This window comes from Chiloscyllium punctatum, chromosome 26, assembly GCF_047496795.1.
Source record: "Chiloscyllium punctatum isolate Juve2018m chromosome 26, sChiPun1.3, whole genome shotgun sequence".
NCBI lineage: Eukaryota > Metazoa > Chordata > Chondrichthyes > Orectolobiformes > Hemiscylliidae > Chiloscyllium > Chiloscyllium punctatum.
In genome coordinates this window covers 61004789-61028518 of record NC_092764.1, presented here as the reverse complement: position 1 = coordinate 61028518, position 23730 = coordinate 61004789, and the positions used below count along the sequence as shown (strand labels likewise).

At 44.4% G+C, this 23730-nt stretch overlaps 1 protein-coding gene across 1 annotated transcript in view; it reads left to right on the top strand.

Annotated features, from left to right (window-relative positions):
• LOC140496207 (coiled-coil domain-containing protein 102A-like) overlaps positions 1-20739 on the top strand; it is a 197460-nt gene extending 176721 nt beyond the window's left edge. The window contains exons 7-8 of the mRNA XM_072595705.1: positions 18713-18883; positions 20590-20739. Of these exons, the coding sequence (XP_072451806.1) occupies positions 18713-18883; positions 20590-20739 (321 nt within the window). The remainder of the gene's footprint in view (positions 1-18712; positions 18884-20589) is intronic.
• Positions 20740-23730: the final 2991 nt, after the last annotated feature.

Genomic DNA, 23730 nt, shown 5'->3' with positions numbered 1-23730 from the left:
TATTTGCCATCATTGTCTCCAGGAATAGTTGAGAATGTGGTGCTGGAAATGTACAGAAAGTCAGACAGCATCTGAGAGCCAAGAGGATCAACATTTCAGGCAAAAGTCCTTCATCGTTCCTGATGAACGGCTTCTACCCGAAACGTTGATTCTCCTGCTCCTCAGATGCTGCCTGACCTCCTGTGCATTTCCAGCACCATACTCTTGGCTACGATCTCCAACATCTGCAGTCCTTACTTCCTCTACAGGGATAGTGCCAGAAGATGAGAGGATAACAAATGTTGTCCCTGTTTTGAAGAAGGGGAGTAGAGATAGCCTTGGTAATTATAGACCAGTGACCCTTACTTCGGTTGTGAATAAAGTGTTGGAAAAGGTTATAAGAGAACTTATTGAGTTGACATGTCAGAACTGGCAGTCGATGAGTTGTGCATCCTCGAGTACTTCCAGATACCAACATGCCACAGCGAGAAACCGTAATCACCTCCTCAGGAGACAGACACGAGCTGCAACCGACAGGTACCCTGTGTTGTCCAGTACTTCCCAGGATCCAAAAAAAACGGCACCATGTTCTTCGCAGTCTGCCACACAATATGAATGAGGATGAGCACCTTGACAAGACCTTCCCCACGCTTCCACTTCTCACCTTTAAACACCACCAAATCTCATTGTTCGTAGCAAACTGCCTGGCTTTCAGGACAGCACCATACAACCTTGTCACAGTAGACGGTGCAAGACGTGTCAGCGTTGACACGGATACCACCATTATGCGTGGGGCACCTCCCACTGTGTACGTGGCAGGTACACCTGCAACTCAGCCAATGTTGTCTCCCTAAAAAGCTGTAGGCACGGATGCCCTGAGGCATGGTACAGTGGTGAGACCAAGCAGAGGTTACACCAACGCATAAATGGACAACTTCTGTAAGTTTTTTTATAGATTAGAATCAGTTTGAATATTGTGGCACAGACAGTCTCACGCAGGGCACCTCACACCTTAAATGCATTATCTGGGCCGACGTGACACCAATTGTTAAAGTTCACTTGAGAAAATAAATTTACAAAAGTTCTGCAATTTGCATATGAAAGAACTGAAACCAACATCTTCATTCTAAAAAATGGGAGATTTAACAAACAATCCAGGTCTTTTTCAATATATAATTTCAGTTACATTACACTAAACTTTTGCTATATGTTCTTTGTCTTATGATCTTATACTCCACAACCACCTGATGAAGGAGCAGCACTCTGAGCCAGTGCTTCCCAATAAACCTGTTGGACTATAACTTGGTGTGGTGTGATTTTTAACTTTGTCCTCCCCAGTCCAAAGCTGGCACCTCCAAATCATTGAAGGATGAGGGGGTGATAGAAGTTTACAAAATGATGAGAGGCTTGGATAGTTGAAGTCTTTTTTTCTAGATTAGAAATGGCAACTACTAGGAGACATAGTTTTAAGCGAAACTTGGATAATTTTAAAGATGTGAGAGGCACATATTTTACACAGGCTGTTAAGTATCTGGAATGCAGTCTGAGAGGAGGTGGTGGACACATCTTGACAGATATTTGATTAGGCAGGGAATAGAGGGATACGGACAGCTTAAAGGTAAAAGAGTTTTAGTGTAGAAAAGCATTGTTTGCCTCAACAGTCTTTGGGCTGAAGGACCTGTTCATGTGCTGTTGGTTGTATCTTTAAAACGCTCTTATATCTCTGTTGTTGACATTATGTGGTCAAATGCAGGCATCCCCTGAGAAGTGATATGAGGATTAATTTGTATTCTTAGCTTATGCTCAAAGAGTCAATTAAAGCTCAGTGACTTTTGGATAAACAGCAGACCGTCCATGTAAAACAGGCTTGTTTGCTCAAGAACTGCCGAACTCGACTATAAAGATAAAAAGATTATTCATTTAAGAATGAAGAGGAACTTACATTTGTGTAGCATAATCATATCCTTCCAATGTCTTTTACAGAGTTTACTGTGATGTAGGAAAAGCAGTAAGTAATTCACTCACAGCAAATTCCCAAAAACAACAATGTGACTTTTGCTGCTTGAAATGCAATTCATTATTCCAACTAATCAAGGATGTTATTCCCCAGAATCAATAAAGAAATTAAATTCCATTTCAATCTATCTCTCACTACACTACTGCTTCAGAAATATATACTCTAATTGGCTGTCTGTCATGGAACCCATCATTAGTAAATGGTAATGGTTAACAAAGGTACATTGCTGAGTTTGGGAAATGCAGTGTGTGTACATTTTAAAGAAAGTCATCGTTCCTCTCATCCTTTGTTCTGTGGGAACAGTCACATAACCAGCAGATCATGGAGCAAAGTAGAGCAGTGGGTTATCACTCAAGAATTTGCCAGTGGGTATTAATTGTCATCATTTCCTGCTTTGGCTGCTCTGTGCTGAGGTCTTCTTTGTGCTTTCAGCATTATTATTTAAAAGCCATATACATTCCATTAGCTCAAGAAAACATAAAAGTTAAGTTGCTTGTAAATATTTTATACAGTTCTTTGGACACATTGACCTTCCAGCTAAACATACACCCAGAGGAGAGATTTCGCTATGAAAAGGAAGGAAGGCTTTCTTGGGCTCCATCGTATTTTTTTTCCTCTGTGGGTTTCATGAACACATGAGCAAACAGGAAAGGGAAAATGTGACTTGAGTGTGATCCTTCAAACGATGTTATGTCACTGCAGCCCTGTGGACTGCAAGGGCATGGATTTATTGTACCCTTCAGCAAACTGGACTGATTTATGTTGTCCAGAAGTTGGCATTTGTATCCTAAAGGCTCCCATTGGACTTAAAACAGATTTTCCCTCTGCAGATGCTGCCTGACTTTCTCCAGCACTTTGTTTTTATTCTCTAACTTCAAGGCGTTGTGTTTTCACTTGAATTGGTATGATCCTCTGCTCCCAAAGTATTACAGCAGCAACATGTTTCCAATCATACAGCTACTGTAATGTAGACAAATAATGCAAGGCGCTTTATAGAGACCACAAACTGGGGGAGGTGGTTCTAAGGGAGGGTCACTGGACTTGAAACATGAACTCTGCTGCCAGACCTGCTGAGTTTCTCCAACAAATTCTGTTCTTGTTTGTTTCAAATCTCTAGCATCGGCAGTTATTTGTTTTAGTTTGGGGGAGGGGTTGCCATTTTTGAGACATGGCGAAAGGCGCAATTGCACGGTGGATTTTCAAGTGAGGAAGGGACCCCAGATGAAAAACCACTGGCGCCGGCACCAGTGGAAGATCAGAACACAGCAGTATTTGAGAACAAAGTTAAAAATCTCACAACACCAAGTTATAGTCCAACAGGTTTATTTGGAAGCACTACCTTTCAGAGCGCTGCTCCTTCATCAGGTGGGTGTGCTCTGAAAGCTCGTGCTTCCAAATAAACCTGTTGGACTATAACCTGGTGTTGCGTGATTTTTAACTTTGTACACCCCAGTCCCACACCGGCATCTCCAAACTCTTTGAGGACAGCATTCTCCAAGTAATACAGGATTTGATGCTAATAAAATTTGTCATGGTGCCAATAATACTGATCCTGTCAGGATAAATCCTGGTTATTGCAATAGTAATAATAGTTGTAGTGTTAGTACCTATCATGGTACCTAGGAGAAAGGTGAGGACTGCAGTTACTGGAGATCAGAGCTGAAAATGTGTTGCTGGAAATGTGCAGCAGGTCAGGCAGCATCCAAGGAACAGAAGAATCGACATTTCGGGCATGAGCCCTTCAGGAATAAGGAGAGTGTGCCAAGCAGGCGAAGATAAAAGGTAGGGAGGAGCGACCTGGGGGACGGGGATTGGAAATGCAATAGGTGGAAGGAGGTTAAAATGAGGGTGATAGGCCGGAGTGGGGGTGGGGGCGGAGAGGTCAGGAAGAAGATTGCAGGTTAGGAAGGCGGTGCTGAGTTCAGGGGTTGGGACTGAGACAAGGTCGGGGGAGGGGAAATGAGGAAACTGGAGAAATCTGAGTTCATCCCTTGTGGTTGGAGGGTTCCTAGACGGAAGATGAGGCGCTCTTCCTCCAGCCGTTGTGTTGCTATGGTTTGGCGATGGAGGAGTCCAAGGACCTGCATGTCCTTGGTGGAGTGGGAGGGGGAGTTGAAGTGTTGAGCCACGGGGTGGTTGGGTTGGTTGGTCCGGGTGTCCCAGAGGTGTTCTCTGAAACGTTCCGCAAGTAGGCGGCCTGTCTCCCCAATATAGAGGAGGCCACATCGGGTGCAGTGGATGCAGTAAATGATGTATGTGGAGGTGCAGGTGAATTTGTGGCTGATATGGAAGGATCCTTTGGGGCCTTGGAGGGAAGTAAGGGGGGAGGTGTGGGCGCAAGTTTTGCATTTCTTGCGGTTGCAGGGGAAGGTGCAGGGGAGGTTGGGTTGGTGGGGGGTGTGGACCTGACGAGGGAGTCATGGAGGGAGTGGTCTTTTTGGAACGCTGATAGGGGAGGGGAGGGGAGGGAAATATATCCCTGGTGGTGGGGTCAGTTTGGAGGTGGCGGAAATGACCACCGATGATACGCTGTATATGGAGGTTGGTGGGGTGGTAGATGAGGACCAGTGGGGTTCTGTCCTGGTGGACCAACAGAACCTTTGACACTCCTGTTCTTATCTGTCAGATAAGGCTTCCTGAATGGGACTGTTAATCTGCTCCAATCAGGGACTCCTATTCTATGACGTCCACCTGGCTGATCAAGTTACAATCACTACATCCCTTCCCTTTGAGTCCAAGGACATAGATTTGATTTTAATTTTGTAGCTCTTCCTGGGGCATTCTAGCCCTGGGTCAGTTTTCTGCAACTCTGCCTCTGATATGAGTGGCATGTAACACACTGTGTAACTCACCTCTTGTGCCCAGACTGTCTCGGAAGAAACTGTCTGGGCACAAGACAGTCATCTGCAAGCAGCGAAGGAGTCGAGGCAGCGACATCCAGCGTGTCCATCTTAGATTCTGAGGTATCTTCAATGCTTGGTAGAGCTGGAGAACTCATGGGTTTTGGAACTGTCAGAAAGGTCGTTGAGCCAGGTACGTTTTGCTCCCACACTGATTGACTTTGCTGCTTTCATATGGTTGACATGCTTATTAAGGACATTTACACCTACCTTAACTATATACGTCACTGGATCTGAGCTCACATCAACCATGCCTCTTGCCCATTATGGGCCATTCCTGTGAGTCCTGCACCAAACTTTGTTCCTGAAGTTAACTGTCTTTCTTGCTTAGTGGAGTCTTGTGTCCAGCATCAATTAGGAACCAGGTTAGTGTTATATGTAGCAAAGCAGTAGGCTGTTTCTTTAAGACTGCCTTCAAAGTTTGGACTCTCATTTTTGCCATACCATTGGATAATGGATGGTATGGAGCTGTCCTTATATGAAGAATACCATTTGACTTTTAGAAATACTTAAATTCTCTGCTGGTATAAATGATAGCTGTTATCTGTGACCAACGCTTCCAGGATTCGATGTGTTGACTCAGAAATCTTTGGACCACATAAGTTGCAAAAAAGCACACTTTGTTGTAATTAAGCCGGCGAGAGATCAATAGTCAATAATCCAGCGTATCACTCCTAGATTTCCCTGAATATGCTAATAATAGATCTCTAATTCTTGGTAAAGCGTTGACATAATTTATACCTTTAATATGCATGATTATCTCGTTTTTGTCCAATTCCCATCATATAATGTTTCTTGTGTTAATTAGGTTCCCATCAGATAATTAATGCATTTAGTGCTATTTCACATAAAATAAACAAAGCTATTAATGTGGTGTTATTTGCGTCACTGCATGTGAATAAGATATTTAAATGTTATTCACTTAGGTTAAACAAAGCAGTTAATATGGTGTCATTTATGTCAAACTGACAATACCTCAGTTACAATCAGTATTCTAGTCATTATGTTAAACCAACTGCCTGGGAAACAGACGGATGCTGGATTATGCCAAGATTTGTGCATTACTTATTCCATTCTCATGGCCACTGTGCTTAGCCATTTTACAAGGCAAGTTATTATTACAGAATGGAGACTTACAAATGGAGGATTTTAGCTATTATTTCCCCACTTCTTTATCATGTGTATTGCAAAAGATGCATGCAGTTTTTCTATCGTCATCCCCATGTTTGACAAATTAAATGTATGTACATTCAACCACTTTATATTGATGTCCATAAAGAGCATTAGGCCGAGGAAAGGACCTGCATGGTTGGCGTGTGAAGGAGTCCAGGGTTTACCTGGCCATCCCCACAAATGTGGGGGTGCTGCTGTCAGTAATTTTTGTCCTTGTTGGTATTCTGGGTGGTGTGCCACCAATGCAGTTATGTCTGTATCCAGTCCTTGACGCCTGACATAACTTCTCGCTAGCGTCTTCATTTTGAAAGCTTCTAGATGACCCTGGTGGAGTTCAGCCAGTATCTGGTGGCAACTTTTGTTCGGGACAATCACTCTTGCTCCTCACAATAATAGGCCGTCCTTTACTATGATCCGATCTCTCCAGGTCTAGCAAAGGTTCAGTCCTGAGTGTGACAGTCCCTTTGGTTTCTCCCATCACCACCAGCTGTTTTTGTTTTGCCAGGACCGGATCTTGCTGCATCCAAGTCCGATATTGTCAGCTGTGACTGGAAGACTGTCCAGAAAATGTAAAACCATTATGGACTCTTGCAGCGGTGGTACCAGTGGGAGGCTACTCAATGCATCCATCTTTGCCAGTTGGCTTTCTGGATGGTGTTCCAACCTGTAATTACCTGCACTTCATTCAGCCCACTGCTGAATTCAACCTGAAGCTATGGGCAGCCCTGCTTTGTTCTCTTTAAGTGGACGTGGTCGGATTTTGTGGTCCATTATTATTATAAATTTGTGTGTAAAGAAATTGGGGAACTTTTGGCCTCCAGATATGACTTGCCAAACCTTCATCCTCTCTGAGTATATTTATGCTCTGTACTAGCCAAAGTCCTAGGATCATATGCTACTGAGTGTTCCTCTCCTTTGTGCCACTTATGAGCTAATACCATCCCAATGCTGTATGGAGTGGCATCACATCATTAAATCTCTCTTGGGATCATTGTGTGACAACACCTTAAAGAATGATACCTGTTCACTTCCCTGAAAGCTAGTCCTCATCTGTGCGACTATGTTCAAGGCTGACCTTTTTGTTTTAAAAAAAAGTTGATGAAAGGTGCAAGGATGGAGGCCAGGCTATGAGAACTTTCTGTAATAATTCACCAGCCCAAGAAAAGAGATGGGGGTCGGGGCACCTTTATCTTCCAATGGACGTAAGCAGGTCTTGATCGATGATTCCTTTGCTTTCCAGCCTTCTAATTTCTGCCTGTACTTTTGCCATAAGGCAAATGGTACTGGGTGAGCCTTGCAACATTGTGCAATTGCTTCCTGGTCAACATACAATGAGATGATCTCTCTACCTTCCTGATAAACTTCTGGGTATTTAAAAAGGGCTTCACTCACGCAGCCATTTTCTAATTGAAAAGCATTAAGCTAATCTAGGTGAATATTTCTCAACCATGCATCCCTTGAAGAGTATTAAGGTGGATAAGTCATCTGGTTATTGAGAAAGGCAAGAGAGGAGATTGCTGGGCCCTGACTAAAGAGGTCCTGAAGGACTGGCGAGTAGCTAATGTTGCCCCTCTGTTCAAGAGGGGATGTAGGGATGATCCAAGGAAACTATAGACTGGTGAGCCTCACATCAGTGGTTGGGAAACTATTTGGAAAAGCATAGCCTAACTAGGGATAGTCAGCATGGCTTTGTGTGGGGCAGGTCATGTCTTATTAACTTGATTGTATATTATTTTGAGGAGGTGACAAAGGTGATCGAGGGTAGAGCAGTGAATGTTGTCTACATGGATTTTTGTAAGTCTGTGACAAGGCCCCTCATGGTAGGCTCAACCAGAAGATTAAGATGCAAAAGGATCCACAGTGATTTGGCCGCTTAAATTCAGAAATAGCTTGCACATAGAAGGCAGGTGATAGTGGTGGAAGGGCATTTTTCTGGCTGTAAGTCCATGACTAGTGGTGTCCTGTAGGGGTCCATTCTGGGACCTTTGCATTTTGTGATATATATTTATATAAATGACTTGGATGAAAATGAAGATTCGTATGCTTGCAGCCAATAGACAATAGGTGCAGGAGTAGGCCATTCTGCCCTTTGAGCCTGCACCACCATTCAATATGATCATGGCTGATCACCAATAAAGATTGGTGGAGTTGTAGATACTGTAGAAGGTTGTCAAAGGTTACAGCAGGATATAAACCAGTTACTGAACTGGGTAGAGAAAGGGTGGATGGAGTTTTATTCAGGTAAGCGTAAGTGTTGCATTTCGGGAAATCAGATGTCATGTCGCAGCTTTGTAAGACTTTGGTTAGGTCAGAGTTAGAATATTGCACTCAGTTCTAAATCCCACATTACAGGAAGGAAGTGGAGCGGGTGCAGAAGAGGTTTACCAGGATGCTGCCTGGATTAGCAGGTATGAGCTATCAGGAGAGGGCAGAAAAACCTGGGTTGCTTTCTCTGGAGCAGCACAAGCTAAGGGGAGACTTTGCTGGAAGTGTATAAAATTATGAGATGCATAGACAGGGTTGGCAGTCGGAATCTTTTTCCCAGAGTTGAAATGCCTAACACGAGGTAGCAAATTCAAAGGAGCAGGGAGTGGCAGGCTTCTTTTACTGAGACAATGGTAGGAGGCCAATCAAAGTAAGATAGCTAGAGTTTATAGTCTATATGTTCCAATGAGGGTGGAAGGCAAGGTTAGCAGAAATAGGGAACCCTGGATGACACGAGGTGTTGAGACTTTGACCAGAAAAAAGGAAGAGGCATGGTTCAGGTACACATTGCTGGGGTCAAGGGAATCCCTAGAGTTATATCGAGAATCCAGGAGTTTACTGAAGATGGAAATCAGGTGGGTGAAAATGGAGCACGAAATAGCCTTAGCTGAGAAGATTAGGGTGAATCCAATGCGCTTCAAATATATTCAAGGAAAAAGAATAACTAGAGAGAGAGTAGTACATCTCAAAGGACCACATATGTGTGGAAACGCAGGAGATGGGCAAGGCCCTCAATGAATCTTTCTTCTCTGTCTTTAGTGTGGAGAAAGACTTGGGAACTTGGGGAAGTTAGTGGTGATATCTTGGGGACAGTCCATATCAGAGTAGAGGAGGTATTGGACATATTAGAATGTGTGAAGGTGGGTAAACCTCCTGGTCTTGGCCAGATATATATAAGAACCCTGCAAGAGGCTAGAGAAAAAAATTACAGGGGCGCTGGCTGATATTTTTTCACTCGCTAAGGGTGAGGTCCCAGAAGATGAGAGGGTAGCGACTGTTGTGCCCTTATTCAAGAAGGGCTGCAAAGAAAATGTGGCAATGATAGACCGATAAGACTAACGTCTGTGGTAGATAGTTTACTTGAGAAGATTGAGGGATATGATATACATGCACTTGACAAGACAGTGTTTGATTTGGAGTAGTCAGCATAGCTTTGTGTGGGAGATCATATCTCTCAAAGTTTTTAGAATTCTTTGAAGAGACTGGGAATGTTGATGAGGGCAGGACGGGTAAACACAGTCTATATGGACTTCAGTAAGGCTCCACGTGATAAGCTGCTCTGGAACGTTAGATCGCATGGAATCCAGGGGAGCTGGCAAATTGACTACACAATTGGCTTAATGCTAGGAAGCAGAGGGTAATAAATGGAAGGATTCTTGTGCCTCCGGTTGGTGCTGGGCCCATTATTGTTTGTTATCTATATCATTGATTTGGATGAGAATGTACAAGACGTGATTATTAAGTTTGCTGATGCCACTAAAATAATGGACAATGAGGAAGGTTATCAGAAATTGCAGCAGGACCTTGATCCGCTGGGGAAGTGAGCTGAGAAATGGCAACTGGAGTTTAATGTAGATACGTGTGAGGTCTTACGTTTTGGAAAGTCAAATCAAGGTAAGAGTTTCATGGTGAATGGTAGGGCATTAAGGAGTGTAGTGGAACAATAGGGCAGTGAAGAAAGCTTTTGGCACTGAGTATAGAAGTTGGGAAGTTATGCTGTAGTTAAACAGGGCGTTGGTGAGGTCACACTTGGATTTTTGTGTTTAGTTTTGGTGACCTTATTATATGATGGTGGTTATTAAACTGGAAAGAGTGCACAAGAAATTTGCACCTGATGAAAGAGCAGCTCTCTGAAAGCTAGTGCTTCTAATTAAACCTGTTGGACTATAACCTGGTGTTGTGTGATGTTTAACTTTGTACACCCCAGTCCAACACTGGCATCTCCAAATCAAGGCAGTCACAATTGCCTGGACTCAAAGGTCTGAGTTATAGGGAGAGGTTGGACAATCTAAGATATTTTCTTTAGAGCATAGGAGACGTGGCCAATCTTTATAAAGGTATATAACATCATGAGAGGCATGGATAGGGTGAATGCACTCAGTCTTTTCCCCAGGGCATCGGTTTAAAGTTAGAGGGGGAAGAATAAAAGGAAATCTGAGGGACAACATTTTAACACCGCCAGTGGTATGCATATGGAATGCCAGATAAAATAGTTAAGGCGGGTACATTAACAACATTTAGACAAATACATGGATAGGAAAGGATTAGAAGGATACGGGCCACTTTCAGGGGATTGGGGCTAATATGGATGGGCATTTTGGCCAGCATGGATCAGTTTGGGCCAAAGGGCCTGTAGGCCTCTGACTATTACATATTGTTCAGAACCATTCGCAAATCCTCAGCCATCCATGTTCAAATGCAACAGGCTTGGGATTGTATCCAATCCTGCGCTGGCAAGTACTTTTCATAAGTACACAACTGCCAGGCTTTGACCTTCACAATTAGGAGAGAGTGAGGACGGCAGGTGCAGAACTGAAGGTTCTGCCCTTCTCCTTTGCTGCTTGACCAGCTGTGCTTTCTCCAGCTCCACTTTTTATCCACCCCATCATCAAGAAGAGACAATCTAACCATCTCCCCTCAACATTCAATGGTGTTACTATCACTGAATTGCCCCACCATCAACATCCTATGGGGTTGTCATTGACCAGAAACTCAGCTGGACTATGTACATAAACACAGTGGCTACAGGTCAGAGGGTAGGAATATTGCAGCGTGTAACTCATCTCCTTTCATAGAAAGCCTATTCAGCATCTACCAGGCACAAGTCAGGAGTGTGATGGGATACTCCCCACTTATCTGGATGACTATAGCTCCAACATCACTCAAGCTTGATACCATCCAGGACAAAGCAGTCTGCTTGATTGGTATTACATCCACAAGCATCTACTCTCTCCACCACCAATGATCAGTGCACTATGTTGCTATTATCTACAACATGCACTGTAGAAATTTATCAAAGATTCTTGCACCTTCCAAACACAAAACCGCTTCCATCAAGAAGGACAAGGGCAGCAGAAAATAAGAACACCAGCACCCTCAGGTTTCCCTCCAAGTCATTCCCCATCCTGAACTTGGAAATGTATCGCCATTCCTTCACTGTCGCTGGGCCAAAACCCTAGAATTCTCTACCAAATGGCATTACAGGTTAACTACCAGGTAGACTGCAGCAGTTCAAGACGACAGCTCACTACTACCTTCTCAAGGGCAACAATGTATAAATAATAAACACTGGACAGCCAGTGATGCCCGTACCCCACAAATGAGTTTTTTAAAAATCTGTTTCAATTCAGCAAATGCCATAAACACCCCCTTGGCCAAAGCAAATTCAGCAAAACAGATTTGCACACTTGCTATTCCCTGCAGTCCAGGAGAAAATAAACAGAAGACTGAATCTAGTAGCAAAGACAGAACGTGACCTTTTGTAGCAGCAGAGGACGATCTCTGTCTTCAACTCCAAAATCCCAACTTCAACAAATGAAAGTTAAACTGAAACTAAAACTGAAACCTCTGTCAGCCTGACTCCATCCACTCGTGCTTCTTATGTTTACTTTTCAAAAAAAAAGACACCCCAAAGCTCTATTTTCCAGAGAGCAGACTCCTTGGCATTAGTGCATTGAGGAGATGAGTTGGTAGGGCCTGTTCCCACACTGTAGGGAATCTAATCGAATCAAATCTAATCCCAACTCCTATACTGAATATCATTTTTGAACAGGACTCTTCTGGCCCAGGAGGGATCCCAATGATTCAAAAATCTGAATCCTTGCCCACTGCACCGTCACCTCAGCCACTGATTTATTCGCCCTATTTTCTTATCCCTCCTCATGGGAGTCATCCAGAGGTTACTACCTTTTTGAGTTTTAGCTTTTTAACCTCCTACCTAACTTCCTATATCACCTCTGCAAAGCCTTAACCCATTCCCTGTCATTCTTACCAGTGTATACAAAAACCCCTTGCTTCTCCCTGTCCCCTTTGACAATATGCTGCAATTGATTTTGAGACGTCCTTGATCCTGGCACCAATCAGGGAGACAACATACTAACCTGTAAGCAAGGGGGAGGGTGTCCTAAACAAGGAGGACCATATCTGAGGAGGAGCTTGTGTTCAATGGGGAGGGTGTCCGAAGGGAATACCATAATCACGGGGGAGGGTGTCCAAAGGGAATATTGTTATCAAGGGGGCATGTCCTCAAAAGAGTTTTTTTTTTCAAGGGCTTGGGTGTCTGAAGGGGACACTAACCAAGGATGAAGGTGTCCGAAGGGAAGCCTGCATCAAGGAAGAGGGTGTCTGAAGGGAGATTGTAATCAAAGGGGAGGGTGTTTGAAACTGAAGTCAGAGAGAGAAATTGTGGTCAGAGAGCGTGTTAGAGGGAGAGAGACTGAAGTCACGGTATTACAGGGAGTTTTCAGGGATGGCATGACTGCTAAGCAGAGAGATTTGGTTTGACCACCCCCCCTGCTCCTTCCCCGTCCCACTCCTCCTCCTCTTTCCTGCTCTGCTGTAATCCAGAGAGCCTGTTGGCCAAGAAAGGTGATCTTTGAATTCAACAGTTTATCTCAGACAGCATTGTCACACATGTCACAACCTAGCAGCACAAAGATGTTGCTCGTCATTGCTCAGCTCTTTCATTGATTACAATCTGCTTAATATTAAATAGATTGTATGATATTACAGCAATAAGAATCTGTGTTGGAAACTCCTGATGCAGTTAGGAAACTGTTTACTGTATTTTGCTTTTTTCAAATCCATAGCGCAGAGTCATACAGCAAGGAAACAGACCCTTTGGTCGAACTAATCCATGCCGACCAGAATCCCAAACTAAACCAGACCTACCATCTGCTCCTGGCCTATATCCCTTAAAACCTTTCCTATTCGTATACTTAGCCAAATTTCTTTTAAACATTGTAATTGTACCCACAATTGTGAAGGGATAGAGATGTACTGTACCTTTGAGAGAGAGAGAGAGAGAGAGAGAGAGGAAGCTAGCAAGGACTGACTGAAAGCAGAGTGTCCTGAACAAGGCAAAAATGTAACACCTGGTCGAAACAAACAGCTGGAGTTGTGTTGCCATGGGACAAAAACAAATTCAAATTCGGCCAATCCGTTTAAATTATGCCCCAGATACCAAAATCCAATAAATTTGAATTTTACTGTTTGGGATGATATCAAACCAATGAAATGATTTGATGTTTTGCGGTATAAAACCAGACATTTTGAACAATTAGGAGAAGAACTGCTAAGAAGACCAACAAGTATTGATGGTCGCCAAATATCTCTGAAAGGTACCTGTTCATATGAAAGACCTGAGAGGCAGAATACTGAAGAAAAGACAACAGAGGAAAATCTGCAGAGGAAGGTATAAAGAGAAGATTTGGCTGGCTGGCTGGTTTTGGAATTTGAGGTTTTTTTGTCCATCTTAATCAGGGTTTTTATTGGGTCAGTATTGTAGAGTGGGAGATAAAAGATAGGTTTAAGAGAAAGGAGTTGTAAATAATTGTTTAATATTCTCTTGTGGACTTAAAATTCGAGAAGCAAAGAACTATCCCAGAGGTCACTATTTAAAGTAAAAAAATAACAATTTCATTCTTTAAGTGTGGTGAGGCGTGAGGTGAGCTTCTCTGTGTGTCGGGTTTAAATTAACGGAGGGGTTTCCCAGTGTCATAACGCTACTTTCTCAGGATGTTCATTCCACGTGCAAACCACTCTCTGTATGAAAAATTTGCACCTTTTTTTTTAGAATCCCTCGCCTCTCACCATAAAAATGTGTCTTGAAATCCCCCATCCTAGGGAAAAGGCAACTACCACTAACTCTATCTATACCCCTCATTATTTTATGAATTTCTGTAAGGTCGCCTATCAACCTCCTACCTCCAATTAAAAAAGGCTCGGCCTGCCCAGCCTAATACCTTAAACCTTCCTTATCATTGAGAATTTGATTCTTGTTTTCCTTCAGCATGAATTCATCCAGATGCAATGAAGGATGCAGGAAAAAACATGTATTTTGATAATTCTTTTGCAGGAAAAATATTGGATTAGATGTTCTGAGGTTCACAGGGTATTGTTTGTGCTTTCTGGATAATTCTCTGGGGATTTTACAAGCAGCTTGTCAAAGCACATGATTAGATCTTTGTATGAATGACTACAGGCAATGTCATGTTTGTTCAGTCCCAGTGACTGGAGTTGCTCTATGCAAAATTAACAATTGATTGATTTGCCTCCTAGCTAACTGTAGTTCATAATGTAATTTTAACATTGATCAACTAATTTGAAACTCCAGGCTGTGGTCTGCATTAAAGTTCAATGACTTTCAGTGTAGGTCTAGCTGAGGGCAGTCAGGACATACTTCAAGACTGTAAACCACAGATGGAAAGAGCATTTTATTTCTCTGATACATAAACCACAAGGGACACAGACATTTTTAGAAAGGTTACATGCCAGAGGTTAGAACTCAATGAAAATTTAAGCCTGTAACAAGAACAACTTGGTTTGAAATGTCTCCCAGTGTTTTACACAGTGAATTGCTTTGAACCATAGTGGCTTACTTTGTGGGCCTCTCTGACATCAAGTTCATGTACAGCAAGGTCCTATAAACAGTGCAGAATTTCCCATTGATCTAGAATTCCCAGTGTTGGTTCAGCTGTAATCCTTTCTATTTCATTGCACGTGGGCTGTGCCAATCTCCCACAGTAGTGCAAGAACACAAGGATATTCGCTTGGTCAAACACCCATGCAAATTATATTTTATAGCAATGAAACCAAAAAAGGCATTCATTCTACATTTCAGTTCGAGGATAAGAAGCAACCCAAAGTAAAGAATAATTAACTTGGAGAAAAAACAACCTCAGTGGGGTAACAATAGGTCTTTGTCCAATTAATTGAGACAATTACAAAGTTATTTTTTTCAGCTCAGGAACATCCAGCTCCAGACGTGTGGTAACTTAATGTTAATATGGAAGTACAATTCAACTGTTCGAGAGGGTGGCCATCCATAATTTTTGAAAGTTTGCTAGGAACAACCAATATTTGCAGAAACCTCAGGAAAACCAGTTAAAAACTGAGAGCTCTCCCTTGAAACAAACTGCTTATAACAGGGAAACCGGTTTCTTCAAACAGTGCCATTTGTGGACCACTTAGATGAGGCAAAAGGCAGTGAGGACCAGCAACCTCCCGATCCCGCCAGATGGCATTTCCCTTCAATAAAACCAACAGCACAAATGGGCACGAATGTTGCTGTTTTCAGTGAGACAGAATGAGATGATGCTTCACTTCAAGCTGGTGTTGAGCACCATGTTCCTCCATTTTCCTCTTTGTTTACCACTTTGTGTTAAAAGTCTAACCTCTGCCACATGTTGTAATGGAACAGAGAGCAGTACAGCACAGTGCAGGCCCTTCAGCCCTCGATGTTGTGCCAACCTTTCACCCTGCTCTAAGGTCAAAATAACCCACATTTTTCTTTCATCCATGTCCCTATCCAAATGTCACTTGAATGCCCCTAATGTATTTGAAGGCGTTTGACAAGGTTCCCCATGGGAGACTGATTAGCAAGGTTAGATCTCATGGAATACAGGGAGGACTAGCCATTTGGATACAGAACTGGCTCAAAGGTAGAAGACAGAGGGTGGTGGTGGGAGGGTTGTTTTTCAGACTGGAGGCCTGTGACCAGTGGAGTGCCACAAGGATCGGTGCTGGGCCCTCTACTTTTTGTCATTTACATAAATGATTTAGATGCGAGAGTAAGAGGTATAGTTAGTAAGTTTGCAGATGACACCAAAATTGGAGGTGTAGTGGATAGCGAAGAGGGTTACCTCAGGTTACAACAGGATATGGACCAGATGGGCCAATGGGCTGAGAAATGGCAGATGGAGTTTAATTCAGATAAATGCGAAGTGCTGCATTTTGGGAAAGCAAATCTTAGCAGGACTTATACACTTAATGGTAAGGTCCTAGGGAGTGTTGCTGAACAGAGACCTTGGAGTGCAGGTTCATAGCTCCGTGAAAGTGGAGTTGCAGCTAGATAGGATAGTGAAGAAGGCGTTTGGTATGCTTTCCTTTATTGGTCAGAGTATTGAGTACAGGAGTTGGGAGGTCATGTTGCGGCTATACAAGACATTGGTTAGGCCACTTTTGGAACATTGCGTGCAATTCTGGTCTCGTTCCTATCGGAAAGATGTTGTGAAACCTGAAAGCATGAAGAAAAGAGGATGTTGCGAGGAATTGAGCTGCAGGGAGAGGCTGAACAGGCTGGGGCTGTTTTCCCTGGAGCGTCGGAGGTTGAGGGGTGACCTTCTAGAGGTTTACAAAATTATGAGGGGCATGGATAGGATAAATAGACAAAGTCTTTTCCCTGGGGTCGGGGAGTCCAGAACTAAAGGGAATAGGTTTAGGGTGAGAGGGGAAAGATATAAAAGAGACCTAAGGGGCAACTTTTTCACACAGAGGGTGGTACGTGTATAGAATGAGCTGCCAGAAGAAATGGTGGAGGCTGGTACAATTGCAGCATTTAAGAGGCATCTAGATGGGTATATGAATGGGAAGGGTTTGGAGGGATATGGGCCGGGCACTGGCAGGTGGGACTAGATTGGGTTGAGATATCAGGTTGGCATGGACGGGTTGGACCAAAAGGGTCTGTTTCTATGCTGTACATCTCTATGACTCTATGACTGTACCACCATTGCTGGCAGTGCATTCCACACACCTTCCACACTCTGTGTAAAGAACCTACCTCTGACATCTCCCCTGAGAGCCTCTTTTCCTCGATGGTGATGGCTAGCTTTAAATTGAGGGGTAATAGATGTCATAGGTATGTTCTTTACTCCGAGTGTAGTAAGGGTGTGGAATGCCCTGCCTGCAGCAGTAGTGAATTCGCCAACATTAAGGGTATTTAAATGGTCACTGGATAAACATATGGATGATAATGGCATAGTGTAGGTTAGATGGGGTTTGGATTTGTTTCACAGGTTGGCACAATATCAAGGGCCAGAGGGCCTGCACTGCGCTGTAATGTTCAATGTTATAAACCTTTCTTCAAATAATGCCCTTAAAATAATGCCCCCTCATGCTAGCCATTTCCTGGGAATAGTCTCTGGTTATCCACTCTATCTATGCCTGTCATCATCTTATACACTTCTATCAAGTCACCGCTCATCTTTCTTCACTCCAATGAGAAAAGCCCTAGATCCCTCAACCTTTCTTCATAAGACATGCTCTCCAGTCCTGGTAAATCTCCTCTGCACCCTGTCTAAAGCTTCCACATCCTTCCGATAATGTGGTGATCAGAACTGAACACAATATTCGAAGTGTGGTCTAACCAGAGCTTTATAGAGCTGCAGCATAACCTCATGGCTCTTAAACTCAATCCCCCTGCTAATGAAAACCAACACATTCAACTTAACAACACTATCAACTTGGGTGGCAACTTAATGGATCTGTGGACGTGGACCCTAAAATCCCTCTGTTCCTCCACACTGCTAACAATCCTGCCTTTAACCCTGTATTTTGCATTCAAATTTGACCTTCCAAAGTGAATCACTTCAGACTTTTCCCGGTTGAACACCATCTGCCACTTCTCAGTCCACCTCTGCATCCTTTCAGTGTCCTGTTGCAACCTACAATAGCCCTCTACACTGTCCACCACTCCACCAACCTTCGTGTCATGAGCAAACTTACTAACCCACCCTTCCACTTCTTCATCCAAGTCATATATAAAAATCACAAAGAGCAGAGGTCCCAGAGCCGATCCCTGGGAACAGCACTGGTCACTGAGCACCAGGCTGAATACTGTCCATGTACTTCCCACCCTCTGTCCTCTCTGGGCCAGCCAATTCTGTATCCAGACAGCCAGATTTCCCTTTATTCCATGCTTCCTTACTTTCTGAGCAAGCCTACCACGGGGAACCTTATCAAACACCTTGCTAAAATCAATATTCACCACATCCACTGCTTTTGTGTTTTGTCACATCCTCGAAAAATTCAGTAAGGCTTCTGAGGCATCCCTCTCAAAGTCTCACAAACATAAATCTTTTTTTCTAAACTCTGCATTATTGTCTCTTGTATTTTTGAGAAATCGTGCTGTGCAGTGGGGGGTGGGGGGGGGGGGTTTCGGAGGAAGGAATGAGAATTTTGGTATGTTGTTTAGTTCTGACTGTGGCATTGGTGGGTCAATCAGAACAGTGCACTTAATGCAATCAGGAGGACTCTTGTGGGTGATAGTGCTCTGCAGACCACACTCTTGAGTCCCACTAACCACTAGGCTACTGTAAGCAATGTTAATTTGTTGGTACTCAAGCTCTGAATTGCTTATTGTATTGTTTATTTGGTGCAGGAATTGTCTGATCTCAGGCACATCCATGCCAAGCTAAAGAAGCAGTACCAAGAAAAGATGGCTGAGCTGGCACATGCAAACAGAAGAGTCGAACAGCACGAAGCCGAAGTGAAGAAACTGCGCCTTCGAGTAGAAGAGTTAAAGAAGGAGTTGGCCCAGGCAGAGGATGAGGTATGCCTTCTTACATTATCTAGATTTCTGGAGGGACTGAGGGATGCCATAAGGAACTCAGCTGCTTAAAAATGTTGGAAAAGCTGAATTGGTAAGGCAGTCTGAGAGAATATTCCGAGAGAACATTTATTAAAAGACTTGCCGCCTTACTGAAATGATCACATTTCTCACTTGTTAGGCGAGGTTTCTCTCACTTCCAGATGTCCTGAATAATGGAGAATAGCCTCCTATGTCTGTAGAGACCTCTACCAATTGTACTGTGAGCAGTACAGAGATCACTAACCACTAACAGGGGTCAAGATGTTCGTATGGACCATGAGCAGTAAGTCATGCCTCAAGCTCTCAAATTATAGCTGGTTATCTTAACAGAGCACAGCAAATGCACTGATCCCATGTGCAAAATGACTAATTGCCAAACCGTGTTGTGACCAATTGTTCCCTCCGGAAAGCCTGGAAACACTGAATTTACTCCAAGAATTACACAGTCTATGTTGTCCTATTGCCGTTTTGAATCACTGGTACCAGAATTTGATCATCATTTTGATGATTTGGCTCTTGTGTGCATTCTGCATCATGCTATTTACTCACAAGCTACACACCTGTCTGATGCAAACAGATAGTCTTCATTGTGGCTCTCCAGATGGAAACAAATGAAATATTGTAGGAAGATCTTGGATTCCAGGCTCAGATAGTTCTGTTCCCAGCAGAAGGCAAGGAGATAACCATGATCTCAGCTCATTTCCATAGCATGGCAAAGCAGCAGACTCCTTCATGGTGCAGACTTCCTCGGTGAACATCAAACCTGTCGAAAAAAGTATCAGTGTTCATCAGAATGGTTTCATGTACGTTATTCAGCTAATCCTTCTGTCCCTCTGCAATCAGGGATATTTCTCCTGGTCCTCACTGCTGCTGATCAGATTTTTATTTCAGTTTAAGAAAAGGTGTCATTAACAATGTAGCACAGTGTATATAACCTGGCATGAGGAGTGTCGAGGGTTTCCTGTTCTGTAGAACATAGCTACATCAGGGACAGGGGAGATAAGGAAGGGAGGATCCCTTTCCTGCAAAAACAAAACTCCGTGAACCAGTGGATTTTACAATGGTTTCCTAAAGGTTACCATCACAGTCTTAGTTCAGTACACTCATGGAAATATATCGTTCTCACATAGTTCCCCATAGCACTCACTGTAAAATATTACTCACTCATGAGTCCACTTGTCCAATGCACTCACTGTAATATATAATTCTGAATGGTTCCCTGTGTCCAGATCTCATTGCTAAATATCATTCTCGCACAGTTCCTAGTGGCCAGTGTCTCACACTTCTATATTATTGTATAATAGTTCCCTGTGTCTAGTTCTCTCATTATTATGTAACTTTCTGCCATGGTTCAGGTGGGGATTCCTCACTGGGCCTGAGATTCTCTCCAGAGATGCTGCCAAACCTGCTGAGATTTTCTAGCAATTTCTGTTTTTGCTAAAGGGTTATTCTGTGGCTGTGCCTGCAAGTCCTAGTCTCTGCTACTAGGGGAACATCTTATCAACATCCCTCTATCCGTATTCTGTAAGTTTCAATGAGATTTCTCCTCATCCTCCTAAACTCCACCGAATGAATATAAACCCAGCATTCTCAACTGCTCCTCGTATGACAAACCCTTAATTCCCAGGATTTTTGTGAACCTCTTTTGGAACCCCCTCTTTTGTTAGATGTTTGGCCCAAACTGCTCTCAATATTGCAAATGCGGTCTGGCCAGAACCTCAGCAGTACGTCCCTGCTCTCTTGAAATGAATGCTAAGATTGCATTTGTCATCCTAACTGTCAACTGGGCCTGCATGTTAACCTTAAGAAAATCTTGAACGAGGATTCCCAAGTACTTCTGTGCTTCAGATTTCCAAAATCTTTCCCCGTTTAGAGTCTATGTCTCTATTCTTCCTTCGAAAGTGCATAATCTCTCACTTTTTCACATTGTATCAATCTGCCACTTCATTGCACACTATCCTAATCTATTCAAGTCTGTCCCACTTCCTCAACACGACCTGTCCCTTCATCAGTTTTTGTGAGACTTAGCCTTGGGTTCCTTCATCCAGACCGTTCATATATAGCGTGAATAAAACACTGACTCTGACAGAACTCCATGAGTCATCGGCTCCCCTCCTGAAAAAGACTCCTTTGTCCCTACTCTCTGCCTGTCAGCCAATCCTCTATCCATGCCAGTACATTGTGCCTAATACCATGGGCAACCTTGTCAAAGGCCTTCGGGAAATCCAAATAGAACTCATCCACTGACTCTCCTTTGAGGAGGTAACAAGCAAATTAGACCATGTATTCGACAGATCTTTCAAGACGTGACCTCCCTTTTACACAGCCATGCTGACTCAGCCCTATTTACTGTGTTCCAATTTCGCGCTTAACAATGGACACGAAAATCTTACCGATGACCAAGACTAACTGGCTCGAATTTCCCATCTTCAGTCTCTCTCCCTCATTGAACAAATGAGTTACACTATTTTCCAATCCTCTGGGACACTGCCTGACTCCAGTGATTCCTGAAAAATCAGCACTAATGCCTCAACAACCTCGTCCGCTATCTCCTTCAGAACTCTAGGTTTATAGTCCACCTGGTCTGGTTGATAGATCCACCTTCAGATTTTTCAGCTTTCACACTACCTTCTCCTTAGTGTTGGCCACTACACTACCCAACTCTCTTCAAAATCTACTGGTGTCTTGCTCTTTGAAGACTGATGCGAATTCAGTTCCTCTGCAGTTTTGTTGTTCCCCACTACTACTGCACCTGCCTCATTTTCCAGTGGTCCAATATCTACTCTTGTGTCTTTCTGTCTGTCACTCTCTCTCGCACTCTCTCGCACTCACTGTCTCTGACTTTCTCACTCACTCTCTCTGAAACACTCGCTCACTCACTCTCACTCTCATGCTCTCACACGTTCTGTCACTCACGCTCTCTCGCGCGCTCTCTCTCGCGCGCTCTCTCTCGCGCTCTCTCTCGCGCTCTCTCTCGCGCTCTCTCTCGCGCTCTCACTCTCTCTCACGCGCTCTCTCTCACTCTCTCTGACTCTCGATCACTCTCGATTCTCTCTCTTTCTCACTCTGACTCTCTCACTTTCTCTGACTCTCACTCTCTCTGACTCACTTTCTCTCACTTTCTCTCACTCTCACTTTCTCTCACTCTCTCTCTATCTTTCTCTCTCTCACTCTCTTACCCATTCTCTCTCACGCTCACGCACTCTCTCACTCTCTCTCACTCTCTCTCATGTTCACTCTCTCACTCTCTCTGACTCTCATTCTCACTTTCTCTCATTCTCTCACTCTCAATCACTCTTGAGCTCGCTCGATCTCACTCGATCTCGCTCGATCTCTCTCTCTCTGACTCCCTCACACTCTGATTCTCACTCTCTCTTTCTCTCGCTCTCACCCTCGCTCTCACCCTCGCTCACACCCTCGCTCACACCCTCGCTCACACCCTCACTCACACCCTCGCTCACACCCTCGCTCACACCCTCTCGCTTACTCTCACTCACTCTTTCTCTCTCACTCTTTCTCTCTCAATCTTTCTCTCTCGCACTCTCTCGCTCTCGCATGTTCACTCTCTCACTCTCGATCACGCACAATCACGCTCGATCTCGCTTGATCTCTCTCTCTCTCTGACTCCCTCACTCTCTCTGATTCTCACTCTCTCTGATTCTCACTCTCTCTGATTCTCACTCTCTCGTGTTCTCACTCTCTCGTGTTCTCTCTCTCGTGTTCTCTCTCTCGTTCTCTCTCTCTCGTTCTCTCTCTCTCGTTCTCTCTCTCTCGTTCTCTCTCTCTTTCTCTCTCTTTCTCTTACTCTCTCGCACTCTCTCGCACTCTCTCGCACTCTCTCGCACTCTCTCGCACTGACTCACGCTCACTGACTCACGCTCACTGACTCACGCTCACTGACTCCCTCTCTCTCTCCCTCTCTCTCTCCCCCTCTCTCTCCCCCTCTCTCTCCCTCTCTCTCCCGCTCTCTCCCGCTCGCTCTCTCGCTCTCGCGCTCGCTCTCACACTCACCTTCTCTCTGAGTCTCGTTCTTTCTTGCTCTCTCTCACTTTCTCTCTCACTTTCTCACTCACTCTCTCGCTCTCTCTCTCATTCACTCTCATTCACTCTCACTCTCTCTCACTCTCACTCTCTCACACCCTCTCTCGCACTCACGCTCACTGACTCACGCTCACTGACTCACCCTCTCTCTCCCTCTCTCTCCCTCTCTCTCCCTCTCTCTCCCTCTCTCTCCTCCCTCTCTCTCCCTCTCGCTCTCTCTCGCTCTCACACTCACCTTCTCTCTGAGTCTCGCTCTGCTCTTTCTCGCTCTCTCTCGCACCCTCTCTCTCTCCCTCTCTCTCTCCCTCTCTCTCTCCCTCTCTCTCTCCCCTCTCTCTCTCCCTCTCTCTCTCCCTCTCTCGCACCCGCTCTTGCACCCTAACGCACACTCTCGCTCTCACTGACTCACCCTCACTCACCCTGTCCCTCTCCCTCTCCCTCTCCCTCTCCCTCTCCCTCTCTCGCTCGCTCGCTCTCGTTCTCTCTCACACTCAGCTTCTCTCTGGCTCTCTCTGACTCTTGCTCTTTCTCGCTCGCTCTCACTTTCTCTCTCACTCTCTCTCTCTCCCTCTCGCTCTCCGTCTCGCTCTCCCTCTCGCTCTCCCTCTCACCCTCTGGCTTTCTCCCTCTCGCTCTCCCTCTCGCTCTCCTCTCGATCTCCCTCTCGGTCTCTCTCCTCTCCCTCTCCCACCCTCTCCCTCTCCCTCTCCCTCTCCCTCTCCCTCTCCTCTCCCCTCTCCCTCTCCCTCTCCCTCTCCCTCTCCCTC